The sequence below is a fragment of the Ochotona princeps genome, chromosome 2 (assembly GCF_030435755.1).
Source record: "Ochotona princeps isolate mOchPri1 chromosome 2, mOchPri1.hap1, whole genome shotgun sequence".
Lineage (NCBI taxonomy): Eukaryota > Metazoa > Chordata > Mammalia > Lagomorpha > Ochotonidae > Ochotona > Ochotona princeps.
Window position 1 is genome coordinate 22,182,892 of NC_080833.1, and position 17,560 is coordinate 22,200,451.

The 17,560-nt window shown below is 59.8% G+C and overlaps 1 protein-coding gene across 1 annotated transcript; it reads right to left on the bottom strand.

The window, feature by feature from the left end:
* Positions 1-1,683: 1,683 nt before the first annotated feature.
* Positions 1,684-9,494, bottom strand: MATN1 (matrilin 1). The gene is made up of 8 exons (XM_004591741.2): positions 9,381-9,494; positions 7,724-8,070; positions 5,989-6,214; positions 4,913-5,038; positions 4,114-4,530; positions 3,445-3,597; positions 2,783-2,863; positions 1,684-2,083 (listed from the first exon to the last, which is right to left on the bottom strand). Exons 1-8 carry the CDS (start codon positions 9,460-9,462, stop codon positions 2,034-2,036), a joined length of 1,482 nt encoding a protein of 493 aa, XP_004591798.1. The 5' UTR covers positions 9,463-9,494; the 3' UTR covers positions 1,684-2,033.
* Between the last annotated feature and the right edge of the window lie 8,066 nt (positions 9,495-17,560).

Genomic DNA, 17,560 nt, shown 5'->3' on the forward strand with positions numbered 1-17,560 from the left:
CCTGGCATGGAGAAATGGAATCTTCTCCCCAACCCTGGATGAAGGCCAAGTGACCGCCACCTTGGCCAACCAAATGCAGTGACAGCAACATTCTGTCCATGAGGTGGCTTGGACTTAAGAAGCTTTTGGAAGCCCTGTCCTGCCTCGTAAGAAGTCTAGTTCCCCTGCAGGAGAGCTCACTTGAGACTGGAGAGAGACAGAATGAATCAGCCTTGCACACAACTCCAAGAACCCAAGGTTGCAAGCAGGTAAGTGGACCATCCTGGGTGTCAAGACACAGATGTCTGCAGTGCCTGCCAATTAGAATTGGAGCTTAGGGAGCAGAAGAACCACTCCCCTGAGCCTTGTCACCCCCCCAGAATCGGGGCAGTGGGAGGTGGTGGCTTTGAACCTGTATGTGCTGAACCAGGTTTTGACACAAACTCGCTGAGACACCCTTAAGCAGGAGCATCGTCTGCAGCCCAGCAAATGTTCTCACCATCTTTCCCAACGACAGCAGCGCCCCACCCCACACTCACCCCAACCCCTGCCCAGTCCCTGCCTGTTAGGTTATCTGGACGCTCCAGCATCCCAACCTGGAAGCTGGGGTCTCCACATCCACATTCCCAGAAGAGGGACACTGCATCGTTGAACCTGGACCAGGTATCCACCCACTGGCATTGCATCAGCATGGTTGCAACTCCCTGCCCCACGCCATGGGGGAGTCGGGAAGCAGGTAACCTCAAAGAAAGGCAGCCTGGCCTGAGCTGAGTGGTCACCATACAGAGACTATAGCAAGAAGCTTCCGTGCACAGCTCTGGGCCTGGCCCAGAGAAAGACAAGCTTTGGGAGTAGGCGTAGGAGGCAGTGGCCGTGTCATGGTTGAGCTGGACTCATGTAGCCATGCCATCACCCTGATGTGGCTCCTGGGCATGGTTAGTGCTGTTCAGCTGATTCCTGGCACAGCTGCCAAAAAGGTCTCTTGAGATGGTCTGAGCTGCTTGTAAAAGCCTCTTACAAGCACTCAGGTGTAAATGCCGCTGCTTCATTCAACAGAAACGGTTCCCAAAGGCTGCATAGGGGCTGCACGGCTCCGGCCCTGAGTGGGGTCTGGGGGCATGGGTGGGGTCTCGGCCTGCGGCTGGCACTCCCTGCAGCCATGTGTGCTGAGGACACGGTGACAGCACTGATGCACAAGGAAACAGCTGAGAGGTCCCCAGCAGGAACCCTGGGCCAGTCCAGGCTGAAGCAGAGCTTCCAGCTGACAGGTGTCTGCGGGCATCTTGCTGGACAAGTAAGCCCTATGAGAGGAAGGGCAGGGACTGTCTGCCTCCTAGGCCAGCACTGCCGACACAGTATGCTGGAGAATGTGGTGTCTGAGCAAATGAACGAATGGACACATGAGTTCCAACTGGTGCCCCTGCCCTCCATCTCCAACCCCATTTTCCTCTGCAACTGACCCCCTGCTAAGCCAGCTAGTGTATCACATAGATGCTCAGTGTTCCTATCTGCAAAGTGGGTATGATTTAAGCCTGTCCCAGACATGGTTCCTAGCAGGATGAAACAAGATCACCTTCACCAACCCTTAGTCCTGTGCCCCAGTCACCACAGTGCCCCAAATCCCATTCTGACTCCAATTAAACCATATTTGATCGTTTGTCACCATGGGCATTCACAGCACTTGGAGTCAAGAAACGGGTTAACTAAAAACAGGAATATATTAAGCTTTTGATGGGAGGAAAAAATCGCAAACACAGACCCTGTCCCACTCGCCCCTGAGGTCTCCCTGGTGCACACACATTCTTGCTCGGGGGCACACACCTGTCCTCAGGTGTGTGCGTGCATACATGCACACACACACATACACACTCTCCCAGGCTGGTAGAGACTCCCAGGAAGCTGCTGCAGCTCCCAGGCTTGCCCTTCCCCAGCCCCACACACAACAACCACAGAGCTAAACTACATTCAAGGATGCAGAGGGCACACACAGGGCTTGCAGAGTCAGGCTTGCGCTGGGCAGGTGCAGAGGTGAGGCCAGGCCAGGGACCACACTCCTAGACAATTCTGTTCTCCAGGACAGCCAGCCGCCTGCTTACAGCTTCCAGTGCAAGGGAAGTTAAGGACAAATGCAGACCAGCCAGAGCCCCCAACCTGCAGCCCACCTCTTTTCCGTGGCAACAGACCCTGTTCCAGAAGGTTCTCTCACGTTTCCAGTGCAGAGGCTCCCCCTCTGTTGAAACCGAGCCACCTGCTCTGTTCAGAAAAGTGCTTCCCCAACACGATAGCCCCATTCTGCCGGGGGCCCTGCTGGCCCCCACCTTGTCCTGGCTCAGCCCATTGGGACCCAGCTCCTTCTCTGAGCAGAGACTGGCGTCAGTCTTGTCACTTCAGAAGGCATCAGGTCCACCAGAGCTCACCCAGGCCCTGGCAGGCATGCGTGATGTCCAGCTGGTGGGCTGTGTGAGGCCTGTGAATCGCTGCCAAGGCAACCACAGGCAGGACTGGAAAATCAATAGGAGTACAGCAGGCGCGTTTTGAAGGGTGCAGTTCGTGCGGCCCGCAAATGAGATCATTAATGTCCAAGTGACCCTTAGCAGAAAAAAAAAAAAAACGGCCCCAGAGCTTGGCTTCTGCCTCAGTTTCCCCATGGACCCTCAAGCAGCCTCAGCTTTAGTGACACCAGCCCATCTGGCCAGCACCCAGGGTGCCCCCACTGGAGGCAGGGAACAGGAGCCTGTTCCCCAGCCCAATCCTGCAGCCCCGGGTCCTGTGGGCTGCCCGCAGAGACTCAGAGAAAGGATATATTTCTTGCTTACAGACTTCAGCAGCTCGTCCACTGTGGCCTGGAACTTCACGATGGACTCACAGGCACACGGGTCTTCCTCTGCGGGGGATGCAAAGTGGGAAGACAAAATTGCTTTGAGCAGTTGCTCGGTTGGGCATGGGGCTCCCCGCTCTGGGGGCAAGAGCTGGGAAGGCTCCAGGAGTGGGCAGTAACAGCGTCAGCCTCTCCCCGCGCCCCCTCCCAATCCTGTCAAGGGACTGCGAGGACCCACCACACAGTTGGCACTGCAAGGGTCTCTGCGGCAGGGGGCAGTAGGCACTTCTCACCCATCTGGCACCCAAAGGCTCCAAGAAGGCCATAGGTGTCAAAGCAAAGAGGCCAACGCAGGCCTGGCTGCCTCTGGAGCCCATCCTGTGGTACCAGGGTGAGGCCACAAGGAGGGGACAGTGTTCAGGTCCCAGCTCCTCCTACCCCTGTGCCCTTGGTTTTCCCATCTGTAAAATGGGATGGAATTCTGGCTAACTGGGAGTGAATTTGGAGTCATCTTTGGAAAGTACTAGGAGCTGCCACTCCTGTAGTGAGCTTTGTCTGTCTGCCAGGACCTGGGTGGGTGTGGAGGGTGGGGAGGGCAGCCCACCTGCCCCTTCCGTGGCTTCCAGCCAGCTCCCCGCCTCACTCACCCACGCAGATCTTCTTCTGTAACTTCTTGCCAATCTGGCTGATGGTCTTAAAGTCGGCCGTGTAGAAGTAGTGTTCGGCCACGGGCTCCGAGGCGATCTCCCTCAGCTCGTCCTCCACGGCATTGCCCACGCCCACGGCAAACATCTTAAAGCCTGAGGCGGGAGTCCCAAGGGGTTAAGCTGGCAAGGGGACAGGCAGCAGCTGGACTGACCATCCCCAGGGACACTAACACCCGTGTCTGCCGCTGAAACTGCAGACCCCGGGCTGGGGTGGGAGGAGAAGCCACAACAGTGTTTATGGTAAAGTTTTGCCACGTATCCAGCTCTGTACCGACCCTCACTTCCTCCAGCTAGGAGCCTCGAGCTGAGGGCTTCAAGGGACCCTCAGCACTAGCCACTTGATGGCTTTCCCCTGGCCACAACTGGAATGTTCTTGGGATTCAACATTCCCAGCCACCAAGACCCCACACCTTTCCCCCCAAAACAACCACCAAATCCCTTCCTCCTCCTCCGGGACCCCAGCTCGGTCATCACTGACAGAACAGCACTTCTCCCAGGTCAAAGCCACGGGCTTCATGGCACTGACCAGGGGACACAGTGGACAAGTCCCCAGTGATCTGTGCTCCTGTGACCTCTATGGGGTCCAGGGACCAAGCAGTCAGTACCTACCAAGCTCCTTCGCTTTTTTGGCTGCATCATTAATGTAGTCCTGGCTCCGGCCATCGGTGAAGACGATGCCCACCTTCTGGGCCCCGGGCCTGGCCCCGCTGGACACAGTGAAGGAGTTGTCGACTAGGTACTGGAGGGCAGCACCCGTCATAGTGCCCTTTTCCATGTAGGACATGTTCCGCACCGCCGCCTTGATGTCCTTCTTGGTGTGGAAGCGGCCCAGCGGGAACTCCTGGCGCACTGAGCTCGAGTACTGCACCAGCCCCACCTGGGCCAGCCTGTCCGACACATCCAGAGTGTCAACAATCTGGTTGATGAATTTCTTCACCAGCTCAAAGTTCTCCGGCCGCACGCTCTTGGACCCGTCGATGAGAAAGACCAGGTCGGTAGCTGAGCTGCCAACACCCCCCTGGCAGACTGGAGAGGGCAGGAATGCAGATGGAAGATGTTTAGGGACATGGCCACCCATCCCGACCCCCAGCTGGGCACCCACTTCACACCTGGCCCTGGTGAGGGTCCTGTCTCTTTGTCCTCGAAACTCCCTCTCTAGCACCAGGGTAACTGGCCCTGTCTTAGAGCAGTGCCCGGAAGTAGAAGCACCAAGATTTGAATTCAAGACCCACGCTAACCCTTCACCCGAGGATGAAAAAGGACAGCAGACACCAGACGCCAGTCTGCTCTGCTCGCCAAGCCAAAGAGCAGGGAGTCCCCCATGAGGCAGTGACCCAGGGCCAGGACCCCCTCCCCGCCCCGCTCTGCCATTCCCAGAGCTGGCGGGGCCTGGGCACGGCCCACTGACCGTTGCACGTCTTGCCATCGCTGTTCAGTGTGAAGCCGTGGTGGCAGGCACAGGTGTAGGAGCCTGGTGAGCTGAGGCATACCTGCTCGCAGTCATGGTCGCCCGTGGCGCACAGGTCTGACACCACTGCGGGGACACGAGGGGCTCAGGGCTCGCGGCCACAGGGCCCCGGACCCCATGCGCCAGGCCCTCACTGCCGGGTGGACACCCAGTGAAAGGTGAGGCCCGAGCCCCAGGCTGGGGACTTGCAGCTGAGGACAATGATAAAACATCCCCCCCACACGGGAGGAGCCCCAGGGGCAGCATTTTTAACCTTTCAGTCACCCTTTTATCCCAGACGTGTAGAACAGCGCACAGCACATACAAGACGCTGAACAAATGCTCGTTCAATGTCACACGCTGAGCGTCATACCTTGTTATCTCATGGGGCGCTTACAAGGTACCTGTTCGGATACCCTCAGTCTCTGCCTCGACCTTGGCCCTGCCCATGCAGCAACTCTCCGCTTCAGCTCCTACCCAGGCCAGCCCTGAGGTGCCTCAGAGTCCACCTTCACCCTGCCCTGAGGCCCTGGCTCAGGCCCCGCCCCCGCCCTGGCCCCGCCCCAGGCCCTCTCAGGCCCCGCCCCGTGCTGGCCCACCCACGTCATCTCGGGCTCCGCCCCCACCCTGGCTCCGCCCCGGCATCCTCTCTCAGGTCCCGCCCCCACGCCCCCAGGCCTGCCCTGTTGGCCCCGCCCCTTCATTCCCCGCCCCTCCTAGCCCCGCCCCACGCCCTCTCAGGTTCCGCCCCCACGCCCTCTCAGGCCCCGCCCCAGACCCGCCCCACGTCCTCTAAGGTTCCGCCCCCACGCCCTCCAGGCCCCGCCCCCACGTCCTCTCAGGCCCCGCCCCCTACGCACCCTCAGGTCCCGCCCCGGCCCCGACCCCACGCCCTCTCAGGTCCGCCCCTCCTGCCCACGCCCCCACGCCCTCTCAGGCCCCGCCCCCTATGCACCTTCAGGCCCCGCCCTGGCCCCGCCCCACGCCCTCTGGGGCCCGGCCCCGCCCCCACGGCTACCCCCGCCCGCCCCGCGCACCGCAGAAAGCCTCCTGGAACTTCTTGGACAGCTTCTCGATGACGCTGTAGCTCTCCACGTAGTCCACGTGCTCGTCCTGTGGCTCGCTGGCCATCTGCCGCAGCGTCGCCTTGTCCACGCGGCCGCCAACGCCGATGGCGAACAGCTCGACGCCGCTGGCCCGGGCCCGCTCGGACACGTCCCGCACGCTGTCCTGGGGCCTCCCGTCCGTCACCACGATGACCACCTGCGGCACCGGGGCCGAGCCTGAGGGCCGGCTGCCTGACGGGCCCCTAGGGGCCGGGCAGAGGCGCCCCTTCCCCGCGCCTCCCCGCCTCCCCGCCTCCGCACGCCTCCCCGCCCCGACGCGCGGCGGAGGAGCCGGAGCCGGGAGCTCCGCAGCGTGCAGTTCCGCGCCGCAGCCACCGGAGGGCGGCAGAGACCAGCGAATGGCGCTGCTGGCCGCGCCGGCCGCGAACGCCGCTCAATGGAATGCCGCTTTCTTCTGTCCACTCCGCAGGATGGAGGAAGCCCTTTCCAGCCGGGACCCTCCCACAAGGCTCTATTCTGTGCCCTAGGAAGCCCCACGGAGTCTGGATTTGCCCTCGGCCCCCTGGCCTGACCCTGGCCCCAGTGACCTGCAGGTCAGAGCGCCTTGTTCGTGCCTCAGTTTCTCCATCTGGAACAGGGCTGATGATGAGGCCCCTGGTGCTCGGTGCCGGCCAGCAACGGGCAAGGGTTCGTTTTGATGTCATCGCCCTGGGCTCCTGGCACTGACAACCTTGGAGTGGGTAACCTATTGCTCACACCCCCCCCCCATTGCCACACTGCCTAGGCCTCTGTCCCTGAGTCACAGCCCAGGATGGAGAGTGCCCTGGCCCTTGTCGGGACCTCCCCAGGGGAGCTCTGGCCCTCCCACCCCAGGCTGCTTTGCCCTGGGAGGAACTGATTGGCTCTCGTGCTTGTGCTCAAAGCTGAGGGCAGAGGGACACAAGAAGGGGCCATTCCCTGGCAGACAGCAGACAGCAGGCTAGGGAGGGCTATGGTGGGGGGTGTGTAGGCGCCAGTGGGAGGGAACCACGCAGGGAGGGGACATCTGACCCCACCTCAGAGTCTCATGCTGAGCACCCAGAAAATAGCCTTGTGAGAGCAAGGCCAGGAAAAGATCTGAGCCCTCCCTGGCTGGGGCATTATGGGCCGGGGCTCCACGGGCCGGGGCTCCACCTGCCGTGGCCTGTGGCCCGAGTCTACTTTCCAGGGCTGTGGCTCCACCTGCCCAGGCCCCACCTCTGTGGTCTCCAGCTTCTGCCATCACCGACCCGGGCTCTCGGAAATGCCCTGTTCTGAGCATCTGCCACCTTCAGTCCTCACAGCAGTGCCTTGGGAAAGGGTTAGGGAGGCTCCCATTCTATAGGTGGACAGACTGAGGACCAGTGAAGCACTCCCTGTGGAGCTGCGCGGCTGCAGGACACTGTCCCCGCTGCACCTCCTGCCCCATCATATTAGCGTCCAGACCTCCAGACAGCCAAGGTTCATTACAGCAACACAGCCCAGCACCCACCAGGACATGAGCTCAAATCCCAACTCAGCCCCGTGCTGCTGGCAACCTCTGGCTAATGACCAATCCCCTTGGACCCTCAGCTGCCCTCACTCTCAGAAGACCACCTCACTGGTGCTGTGAGGAGTTAGGTGCATGCCTGGAGCAGGTGTCTAAAGATGGTTGGGGAGCAGTCCCAGCAGGACTGGGTGGGCCTACCTTGCTGATGCCAGGGGACTTGGCACGACCACCCTCGGCATCGCTGAAGGCCTTGGTGATGGCGAACTGGATGGCCAGGCCCGTCATGGTGCCCGTGGCCAGCGGCTGGATGCGGCGTACAGCCCGCAGCAGCGCAGCCTTGGAGCTGTGGGCCCGCAGCGGAAACTCCTGCCTGACGGAGCTGGCATAATTGACCACGCCCACCCTGGTGGCGTTGGGCCCAACGTCCAGCGACTCGATGACTTGGGACAGGAATACCTTCACCTTCTCAAACTCTACAGGCCGGACGCTGCGAGAGCTGTCCACCACAAACACCAGGTCCGTGGGCCGCGTCCGGCACAGGTGTCCTGGGAGGGGCGTGAGGGGGGACAGCAAAGAACAGGGGGTGAGGTCAGGGGAGCAGCTGTGGGAGCCAGGAGGCATGACTGGAGTGAGCTGGGTGTGGTTACTCATGCAAAGAAGTTCCCAGAGGCTGGTCATGGCTCTACCCCAGGGGAGAACAGCAGAGCCACATCCTGGCACAGGTGATGCCAGTGGTCAGCAGGGGCTGCATGCCAGTGGTCAGCAGGGCTGCACACCTGGCAGGTGTTCAAGGTCCCACCCCGACTTGCTGCCAGAGACAAGGGCCACTGTTGCTCCTCACCGGGTGCAAGGGCACTGCCCAGGGCAGGCAGGCCCTCCAAATCCTTGAGGGCGAAAGCAGTGCCCCCCAAAAGCACACCCGGAGGTGGGCCTCACCAGGGGCTTGCTCAGCCCAGCTGGCTGGCGTCGAAGGGCAGGAAAAAGGCACAGCAGTCCCAAGCGGTCACCCCCAGCACAGCAGTGTGGCCTCGTGGGCCAAGACACGCACACAACCCCCACCCCATGAACCACGTCCCTCCAGACCCTCAGCTGCTGGGAAGTTCATGGACTTGGAGCAAAGCAGGCTTGGGTTCAAATCCTAACTCAGACACCCTAGAGCTGTGCCTTTCTGAGCCTCTGTTTGCTCATCTGCCCAATGGGGAGAACATTTATCCCAGGTCAGGCTCAGTACAAAGGCCGTCCCCTCCCCTCTTATGCTGAGTCTGGGCAGAGCAGAGGGGCTCCCAGCGTGGCTGTGGGCAGCGGGAAGGGGAAGGCACTCAGGGATGCACCCCACCCCCCAGTCTCAGTGCCCTGTGCTGGTCCTTCTTAGAGTTCCTGGAGAGACTGTGGAGTCCCCTGGCCACTGGCTCCCCAGTCCTCCAGCTGAGAGAGGGAGGGAGAACTGGGCAGCCCTGGAGCAGGCGACCAGGAGTCCGGAGGCGCAGGGCTATGTGCTGCTCTCTCCAGCCTCACCTTGTGGAGCTGGCTGTTCTGGAGTTCAGTGCCCAAGGCTGAAACCCAGGCTGGGGTCGCCCCTAGCACACCCCACACTCTGGGCTCCCAGGTCTGCGTTTGCTCAGCCTACACTCAGCAGCTCCAGAGGTCCCCAGCACTGTCCCATCCATGGTCCCCATACAGTGTCCCATCCTGGAGGCCCCTGTTAGACTCCCCTCAGCATCACGGTGTGTGCTCCTATGTCTGCCCCTGCCCGCTTTCCGTCTTGGAGCTCATTGAATCTCGGCTCATCTGGGTAGTTAGGGCCACTCAGCCAGTGTCCCCCCCCTCCCGCCCATATCCTCCCCAAGCCCCTCACCTCTGGCCTGGGGGGCAAGGCCCAGGCTGCCTGGGACCTGGAGTAGCAACGGCAGCAGCAGGCTGCAAAGTACAAGCCTCATGGTTCTGGCAGCACAGGCAGAGCAGGCGGCACAGTTGGGGCCCCGCGGGGTCCCGGCCTTATCAACCTCCCTGCCCAGGTGCCCCCCCAGCCCCCCAGCCCTGTGCCTTGGGGGTGGGGTCTGACTGAATGGAGGTGTGTGTGAGGCAGAGGTTCCCCCGCCTCCCACTGCCACCACAAGGGCTCCTTTGCCTACAGAAGCAGCCAGAGCCACTCCTGGAATTCAGGAAGTCTCGGGTGGGTGGGACGGCTCCCCCAGGGGCGGGAGCCCAGGCCAAGTGGGAGCTACCACCCCAGCCCAGTGAGCCCTGCATCCAACGGCCTTGCCCCAGTCCTGCACCTTCGACCTAAACCCAAGCCCTGCTCCCCACTCGGCCCCAGAATTCCAGCCTCAGTCTCCCCTCCTCAGTCTCCACATACCCTCTTGCTCCCCAGCTGCTGTCCGGTGCGGGGCCACCCACCAGGGAACTCCATCATCCTGCCAACTCCGACCAGCAGAAATCGGGCACCTTGGCCCTGGGTCCATGCTGGGCACATGGGTGGGTGGGTGGGATCCAGGTTGCCGGGCTTGGCTGCTTGCTATCTGTGATGTCTTAACCTCTGACTTCCAGCGTGACTTGGAGTCATGGGAAGCTCTGGGCCTGCCCCGCAGGGATGCTGGGAGGAGGCTCTGGGAGCGCAGAACAGGCAGCGCTAGGCGTGTCCCTTGCCGTCCTGTCCCGTCCGTGGCACTCCATCGAAGGGAACGCATGGGCACCCTTGAAACGTGCTTGCCAGGTGCAGTGGAACCAGCAGCCATTTTGCTCTCCTCAGCTGTGGCCATGCCCTGTTCCCTAGACACAGAAGACTCCCTGTCCTTGCGTCTCCTTTGCACTCCCTCCAAGCCTGTGAACCCCGCAGAGCTGAGCCTGTTGGTCAGATGGCTCAGAGAGGTTTGTAAGCAGACCTAACATTACCCAGCCCACTGAGGGACAGAGCCAAGCCCCTGTGCCCCACTAGCAGGAAAGGAAGTTATAAACGTGCCTCCCTTTGACTTTCTCATTCAGACTTCATTGGTGCCTGATTCACAGCCTTCCTGAGCCCGGAAACCCAGCCACGGCCGCTGACGGCCTTTTCCCTGCCATTGCAGGCACAGTGCACCTGCCACTGGGGGCAGGGATGCCGTCATGTCCAGCTCCCGCCCTGTGGAGAGTCCCCCCTGCCCCAGACTGCTCCGCCTGCCTTCTGCATGGGCTGCAGCACATAGCCAGGCACAGTGACCTTAAAAGCAACCCTTGTGACCAGCACGTTCCAGTTCCCCTCCAGCCATCGGGGGTCACACAGCGGTCAGCCATGCTGCCCAGCGTGCTCTCGCTGTAGCCTTGCACACGATGGGCAGTTGTCAGGAGCTGGTCCCCCTCCGGCTGGGCTGGGCAGGACACACCCACCATGTTGGTCAGGAGCGGCAGCTGCACCCGTGAAACAGCTCTTTGAGCCCCAAGTCTGAATGGCAGGTCTGTGGCCTCCCGGACGGGACACAGGCGCCTTCCCTGGGCCCGCTGCCACCCTCATTAGCGGAGCCACAGGTTAAGTTCTCAGCAGCAGCTCGGGCTTCCCCCAAAAGATCAAGTTCAACATTCCAAGGCCAGGGTTGGGGAGGAGCCCTGGAAGCGCAGCAGAACCATTGAGGAAAGAAAAAAAATATTTGTGTTTTTTAAATGAGAAACATTTTTTGCCCAGGACCCAACACCGGGGACAGTGTGTCCGGCGTGGACCAGAGGAAAAGACGCACAGAGGGACTTTGTGGTCAGATGGCTCATGAGGCAAACAAACAGCCCACACCCTGACCCAAGAGGCTTCCCAAGGGCCTCAGAAGCTTAAAGCCATTAGCACTCTGTGTCAGAGCTTCAGTGACCTGCTCAGTGGGCCCTAGCCGTGTGGTGCAGTGGGCAGCGTGCAGGACTCCCAGTGCAGTGCTCCTGGTGCACGAAGCTTGGAGCAGGGTCTGCGTCTCTCCTGGGCCCGGACCAGCCCCACTCTCAGCACAGGTTCCACGGGACTCCGTCTGTGTGGGTGAGGTTCAGGACAAACTCTACTCAGCACCAGCCCACAGTCACCCTTGGAATGGGCACTGTCTTTAGGGGCTCCGAGAAAAATCTCTGAGATTGGCACTGGGCAGGTTGTTCAAAGCAGACATTCTGGGGCCGGCATGTGACCTGGCAGTCACATCACACACCTGGATGCTCTTGTGCACTGTGGGAGGCTGCAGAGACAGCCCGGGGAGCCGGGCCCTGCCCCTGTGCACTGTGGGAGACTGCAGAGACAGCCTGGGGAGCCGGGGCCCTACCACCCATGTGGATTACCTGGAGTCCCCAGCCTCCAACTGCGGCCTGCGCCAGCCTGGCTGTTATGGCCATCTGAGAAGTGAACCAGAGGGTGGAAGATCCTCTGTCCTCTTTGTCTCTTCCTCTCTCCCTCGCTGGGTGACTTCTAGGGCCACAGGTGACCCCCACACCTTCCTGGGGACGCTGGAAGCCTTTCCTGCGAGGGAGCTCCCACCTTACCCCCCTACTCAGGGGACAGGGCTGAGGGCCACCCTGGGAACTCTGTGGTGACCAGGTTGACCCCCACCCCGTTGACCAGCCACCCCTGCCACCCCATGGGTCCAGCTTCCCACAGCTACAGCAGGTGGGTCTCAGGGACAGTGATGGTGAGAAAGGCCACCGAGGTGCACAGTGCTGCTCACAGGCAGGCTCAGCCAAGGCAGCCTCCCCACACCCTGGACGAGACAGTTCCGAACTGTGTTCCTCCCAGACCCTCAGAAGGTCCCCTGGAGGGAGCCCCCGCTGCACACCGAGGGCACCTGCTGGTGAACACACCTGGTGTTGGCCTCTGCCCCGTCCTTGCCTTCCTCTCTCACACACCACCTACACCTGAGCCCCTGTCCTCTTCCTGACATGACAGCCATATTTATTCCAACAGTAATCAATGTTTTTCTCCCACATCATGTACCCAAAATTATGTTGCAGTTGCCGGTGGTTTACCTGCCAGATTTTAAGGCATGCCTAGGGGATTCCAGACTTTTTCAACTGTGGGAGTCAAAGGCACGAACCTGTTTTGGAGACTTGGATGGGTGAGGTTCCTGCAGCAGGCCCCAGACAGGTGGAGCAGGTGTAGGCAGGACGCTGTGACCAGCTGGAGCTGCAGAGCTTGGAGCAGAATCTGCATGAAGATACATTTGAGCTGACTGGATCCCCAGCTGCTCTGCTTCCAATCCAGCTCCCTGCTAATCCTCCTGGGAAAGCAGCAGAAGACGGTCCAAGAGCCTGGGCCCCTGAGCCCACGTGGGAGACCAGGAGGGAGTTCCTGGCTTCTGACTACGGTCTGGCTCAGATCCAGCTGTTGCAGCCATTTGAAGAGTAAACCAGTGGATGGAAAAATGCTCTCTCCCTCATTCTGTTTCCCCCTCCTCTCTCTCTGTCTCTCTAAGTATGCTGTTCAAATAAATAAACACATCTTTAAAAAAAAAAAAATCTGAGCTTGGGCCTAGCATAGTAGCCTAGTGGCTAAAGTCCTTGCATGCACCAGGATCCTTTATTGGCTGTCACTCATACGCTGCCTGCTGTGCTTCCCATCCAGCAACCTGTTTGTGGCATGGGAGGGCAGCAGGGGATGACCCAAAGCCTTGGGACCCGGCACCCACGTGGGAGACCCAGAAGAAGCTCCTGGCTCCTGGCTTCAGATCGACTCAACTCCGGCCATTGTGACCACTTGGGGAGTGAACCAGCAGATGGAAGATCTTTCTCTCTGTCTCTCCTTCTCTCTGTAAATCTGAATTTCCAATAAAAATAAATATTTAAAAAATATATATCTGAGCTCTGAATTCAATATGAACAGGGGAGACTCTGCCCCCGGGCCTGGGTACCTCTCTTCTCTTCATGCTGCTTCAACCCCTGTGTTCTCTCGGACTCACAGCAAAGCCCATGAAGAACCAGGAACCGCACAGGATGACATGCAAATAGCAACCAGCACCCCCGTTCACCCTTCACTTCCCAGACACCCACCAAAACTTCTGATGCTCAGATTGCTGTTGTGGCCACCCAAGAGGCGGGAGGGTGGAAAATCGCTTCCACTGTCAGCAGGGGCATGAACGAGGCAGGCCACAGGTCAGCTGAATGTCCTGCAAATAGGTGGGCACTTCCAAGCCCACACAGCATCTCAGCCACTGTGACCCTCCCCTGGGAATTAAAAGACACAGCAGCACCCATGGCCCCACTGTAATCTGCACCCCACTGTACATTATTCCCTGTAATCTGCACCCCACCAGCAAGGTGACACCCAACACCACCAAGCCCAACACACACCCTGTCACCTTTTCTCCTGGGTCCCCAGCTCTGAGCTGGCAGCACCATCTCCCTCTGCCGTCGCCCCAGCCCTTCCTCTCTCTCTGCCTGGTGTGCCCCAACCCTGTGGGTCCCCCTACCCCCAGCCCCTCAACCACTGCCTCAGCCCATGCACCTGGAACGCTTCTCCCCTCATCTGCTGTCAGGGTCTGACCTGCGATGGACCCCACGCCTGCCTCCCAGAGCAGCCCTAGGGCCTGGTAAGCAGGCACTGGTTCACTGCCTGTCATGGGGACTTGAGCCAGCCCGTCCACGGGTGATGACAAGTGACATTCACATCTCCCTTCCTGTCTGCAAGAAGCTCACTGAGGTTCTAGAATGTCGAACTCTGCTCACTCCCCATCAATACCAGCACCCCCAAGGCCAGACTCCCCAGCATGCTGATGACTGACCCTTGGGACCTGCTCCCAGTCTCATCCCCTTCCTCTTGCCAGATACAACCTCAGAGCCAGTCCCGGGGACACGACTCTGCTGCCTGTACAGCAGCATTTTCGGAGGGCCACCCCAGGTTTGTAGACAGCATTGCTGGAAACATTCTTCCAAAAACCCTTACAGAATACCCATGTTTCCCCCTCTCAACCTCTCCGCTCCCACAACCAGCATCCAGCCTGCAGAGCTGCAGGGGTTCCGCACAACTGCTCTCGCCTCGCCCATGAGGGTAGAGACAGGAGGGGTTTTGTTAGTTGAAGTGGGTGGGAGAAGGTTCTTGTCTCATGCAACAAAGAATCCAGCTGGGAAACCTAGGGCAGCGGTGATCAAGGGAGCAGGGTCGAACAGGGCAGGGCATTAGAGCAGATGGACACCTCTCCAGGTGGCAGCCGAGAGCGAATGCCCACTTGCTCAGACTGGGGAAAGCCAGGGGACATGGTGTAAGGGAGAGAGGACACCTGGTGGGCAAGGCGGGCGGCTCTGGAAAGAGCTGAGAGTCCAACACAGTCTGTGCTCAGGCTGGGGCTTCTGGGGAACAGAGTCCAGTTCTTCCAGTCCTTTCTCCTTCCTCTTCTCGCTGCAACAGGGCAAAGCATTTGCCGAGTGAGTTGGGTGACGCTCCTCCCTGGTTTCAGACACTCACACTCACACCTGGCAGCAGGTGGAGGCACTTCCCCGAGGGGGAAGGCTGTGAAGGTTGTACAGTCCAGGGTCATCAGGCTGGGTAACCCAGTTTGGTCTGAGCACAGAGGATTCCTGAGGAACTTTCATGGGAGGTAAGGCTGGGCCACCTGCAAAGTGACCACCTGTAAAACTGTTGGGATCTAGGCACGGCCTCATGGGGTCTAACTCCAGGCTGCATCCGCGGTGGGCCTCTGAACGTCTGCTGCTTTGTTCTCCTTAGGCCCCTCTCACACAGAAGCACTCATTTCGAACTTCCTGCATAACAGCCCCAGACCTAGCATTCAGGAACATTCTGGAATAAGTGAGCAAACACGCAAGTGAATGAATGAATGAATGAATGAATGAAGAGCTATCACTGAAAGCTGAGGGGCTTCAGTGGGAGTAGGAGTGATGGGGTTCTCTGCGGGTGAGAGGATGGTCCCTGAAGAACAGGCCTTGGGTCCAGGACGTGGCCTGTGTCACCTCCTCAAGTGGCCACCTTGGGACACAGTGTGACAACGTGCCCTCTGGAAGCCCCAAAGCTGAAGTTAAAGGCCGGAGTGCAAAGACAAACCGAAAAACAACACTACGCCGAGCTTAGCTCAGCGGCGGGAAGTATTGGCCATGGCTGCAGGTACCCCAGACTACCAGGAGGGAACGCCCCCTCATGAGCTGCATGCATACCGCAGCAGGAGGCTGTGCCAAGGGCCAGAGGGCCCAGAAGCCACCCCAGCCCCTTTGAGTCCAAACCCCCACTGCTCTGGGACCAGCTCCAGGGGACCAGAATAGCCTGCAGTCTCCGAGGCCTCCCCAGACCAGGGCCCTCTAAGAGCCTTCAAGGCCTGGAGTGGGCATGAAATGAGCACCACAGGAAGTTGGGGCTGCGGGGAGGAGGGGTGAGGTGGCCCAGAATGGAGCAGAGAGATACAGCTCAGACCCAGGCGAGCCAACTGGAGCCAAACCCCAGCCCTGCCCTTGATGGATGTGTGACTTGGGCCGGTGCCTTCCCTGGAACTCGGGGCCAGCATGGGGCAGCACCTGCCGCTCACAGCTGCTGGATGCTCATGGGAGAGACACTGTGCAAGGCCCCCCACAATTACCTGGGCTGTTCCTGCTTCAACCCCAGCCCCCCAGCCCCAGGGAAGCCCCAGCTTCTCCCGCTGGCTGCCTGAGTGAGTTTGGTCATGCCCCTTTCTCTCCACGATCTATCCCAGCGCCCACACCTGCCTCGCCTCCTGAGCAGCCCTGCTTCCTGGGGCCAGCTCCTGTCCTGTACCCCCCTCACACAGGCCCTCTTAGTGGGCCCAAACCATCCAGGCCTGTCAAAGGCCCCCTGTATGAGCCTCAAACAGGGCATTGATCAGGCCTCAGCGAGGGCTGCCCAGGCGACGGCAGACCCGCTTGGCTTGGCCGGCCACACGGACTTCCCTGAGCCCAGCTATTTCCTGTTCCCCTCCCAGCCACCCGGCCACAGGCACAATCCCACCACACAGCTCAGCCCGGGCCTTGGCGCCTGGCCAGCGGTACAGGGCAAGGAGGGGAGGAAGGACAGGGAGCCACATCAGCGAGCTTGGGGTCTCTTGGTGTTCGGGGCACACAGCCCTTTAGTGCCCTCTTCCGTGACCCCCACTTCCAGACCCCACTTGGTTGGGGGAATCCCTCAGGGGGCATCTTGTATAGAATATTACAAGAAGCCAGACCTCCCATGAACTGGGCCTCACCTCTCTCCGCTCAAAACAGAGGACAAGATAAAGGACACTGTGTGGCCTCAGGAAAGTAGCTTGATATCTCTGGGCCTTGGCTCCCCACCCTGTTTGTGTTGGGGGCAGGGAGGGAATGGAAACTGTTGGAGTTATTCTTCAACTGCTTGACATGAGAAAAAGCAGAGAAGTCCAGGAGGAAATTGGCCACGCTCAAGTCTGGCTTACCCAGCAGGCAGCTGAGGCCCCTCCCCAACCCCGTCCCTGCTGCTTGCCCACAGGACACTGTCGGTCCTCCCAGGTCCCTTGGCCTTTGTCTCTTCCCTTCCTAAACCCAGACCCAACCCTCCCACGTCCCAGGACAAGTCTGTGCTCCTGGGCATGGCTTTCAAGGCTCAGTCTCTCAGGACCGGGGACAGATCCCAGCCCAGTCTGCCCTGGGTTCCCAACCCACCTTGCTCCTAGGCAGCTCAGCAATTGCGATGTCGGGAGAGAGGAAGGCCAGAAATGAAAGGAGAGCAAGAATTCTAGTCCTGGGCCCGGCACAGTAGCCTAGTGACTAAAGTCCTCACCTTGTGTGTGCCAGGATCCCATATGGGCGCCGGTTCATGTCCTGGCTGCTCCACTTCCCATCCAGCTCCCTGCTTGTGGCCTGGGAAAGCAGTGAAGGATGGCCTTAGGACCCTGCACCCACATGGGAGACCAAGAAGAAGCATCTAGCTCCTGGCTTCGGATCAGCTCAGCTCTGGCTATTGCAACCACTTGGAGAGTGAATCAGTGGATGGAAGATCTTACTCTGTCTTTCCTTCCCTCTGTAAATATGACTTTCCAATAAAAATAAATGAATCTTAAAAAAAAAAAAAAGAATTTGCTTCCTGGATCCAGCTGCGCCTAAAGCAGCCTCCTTGGATTTGTCTTGAGCCTG

What these genes read in the sequence shown, in the direction of transcription:
- MATN1 (XM_004591741.2), bottom strand. Translation starts at nt 9,462, where the DNA reads ATGAGGCTTGTACTTTGCAGCCTGCTGCTGCCGTTGCTACTCCAGGTC. An exon ending in AGTCCCCTGGCATCAGCAAG is followed by an intron (nt 6,215 to 7,723) that starts GTAGGCCCACCC and finishes CCGGTGCCGCAG; the next exon opens with GTGGTCATCGTGGTGACGGA. An exon ending in GTTCCAGGAGGCTTTCTGCG is followed by an intron (nt 5,039 to 5,988) that starts GTGCGCGGGGCG and finishes GTGTCCCCGCAG; the next exon opens with TGGTGTCAGACCTGTGCGCC.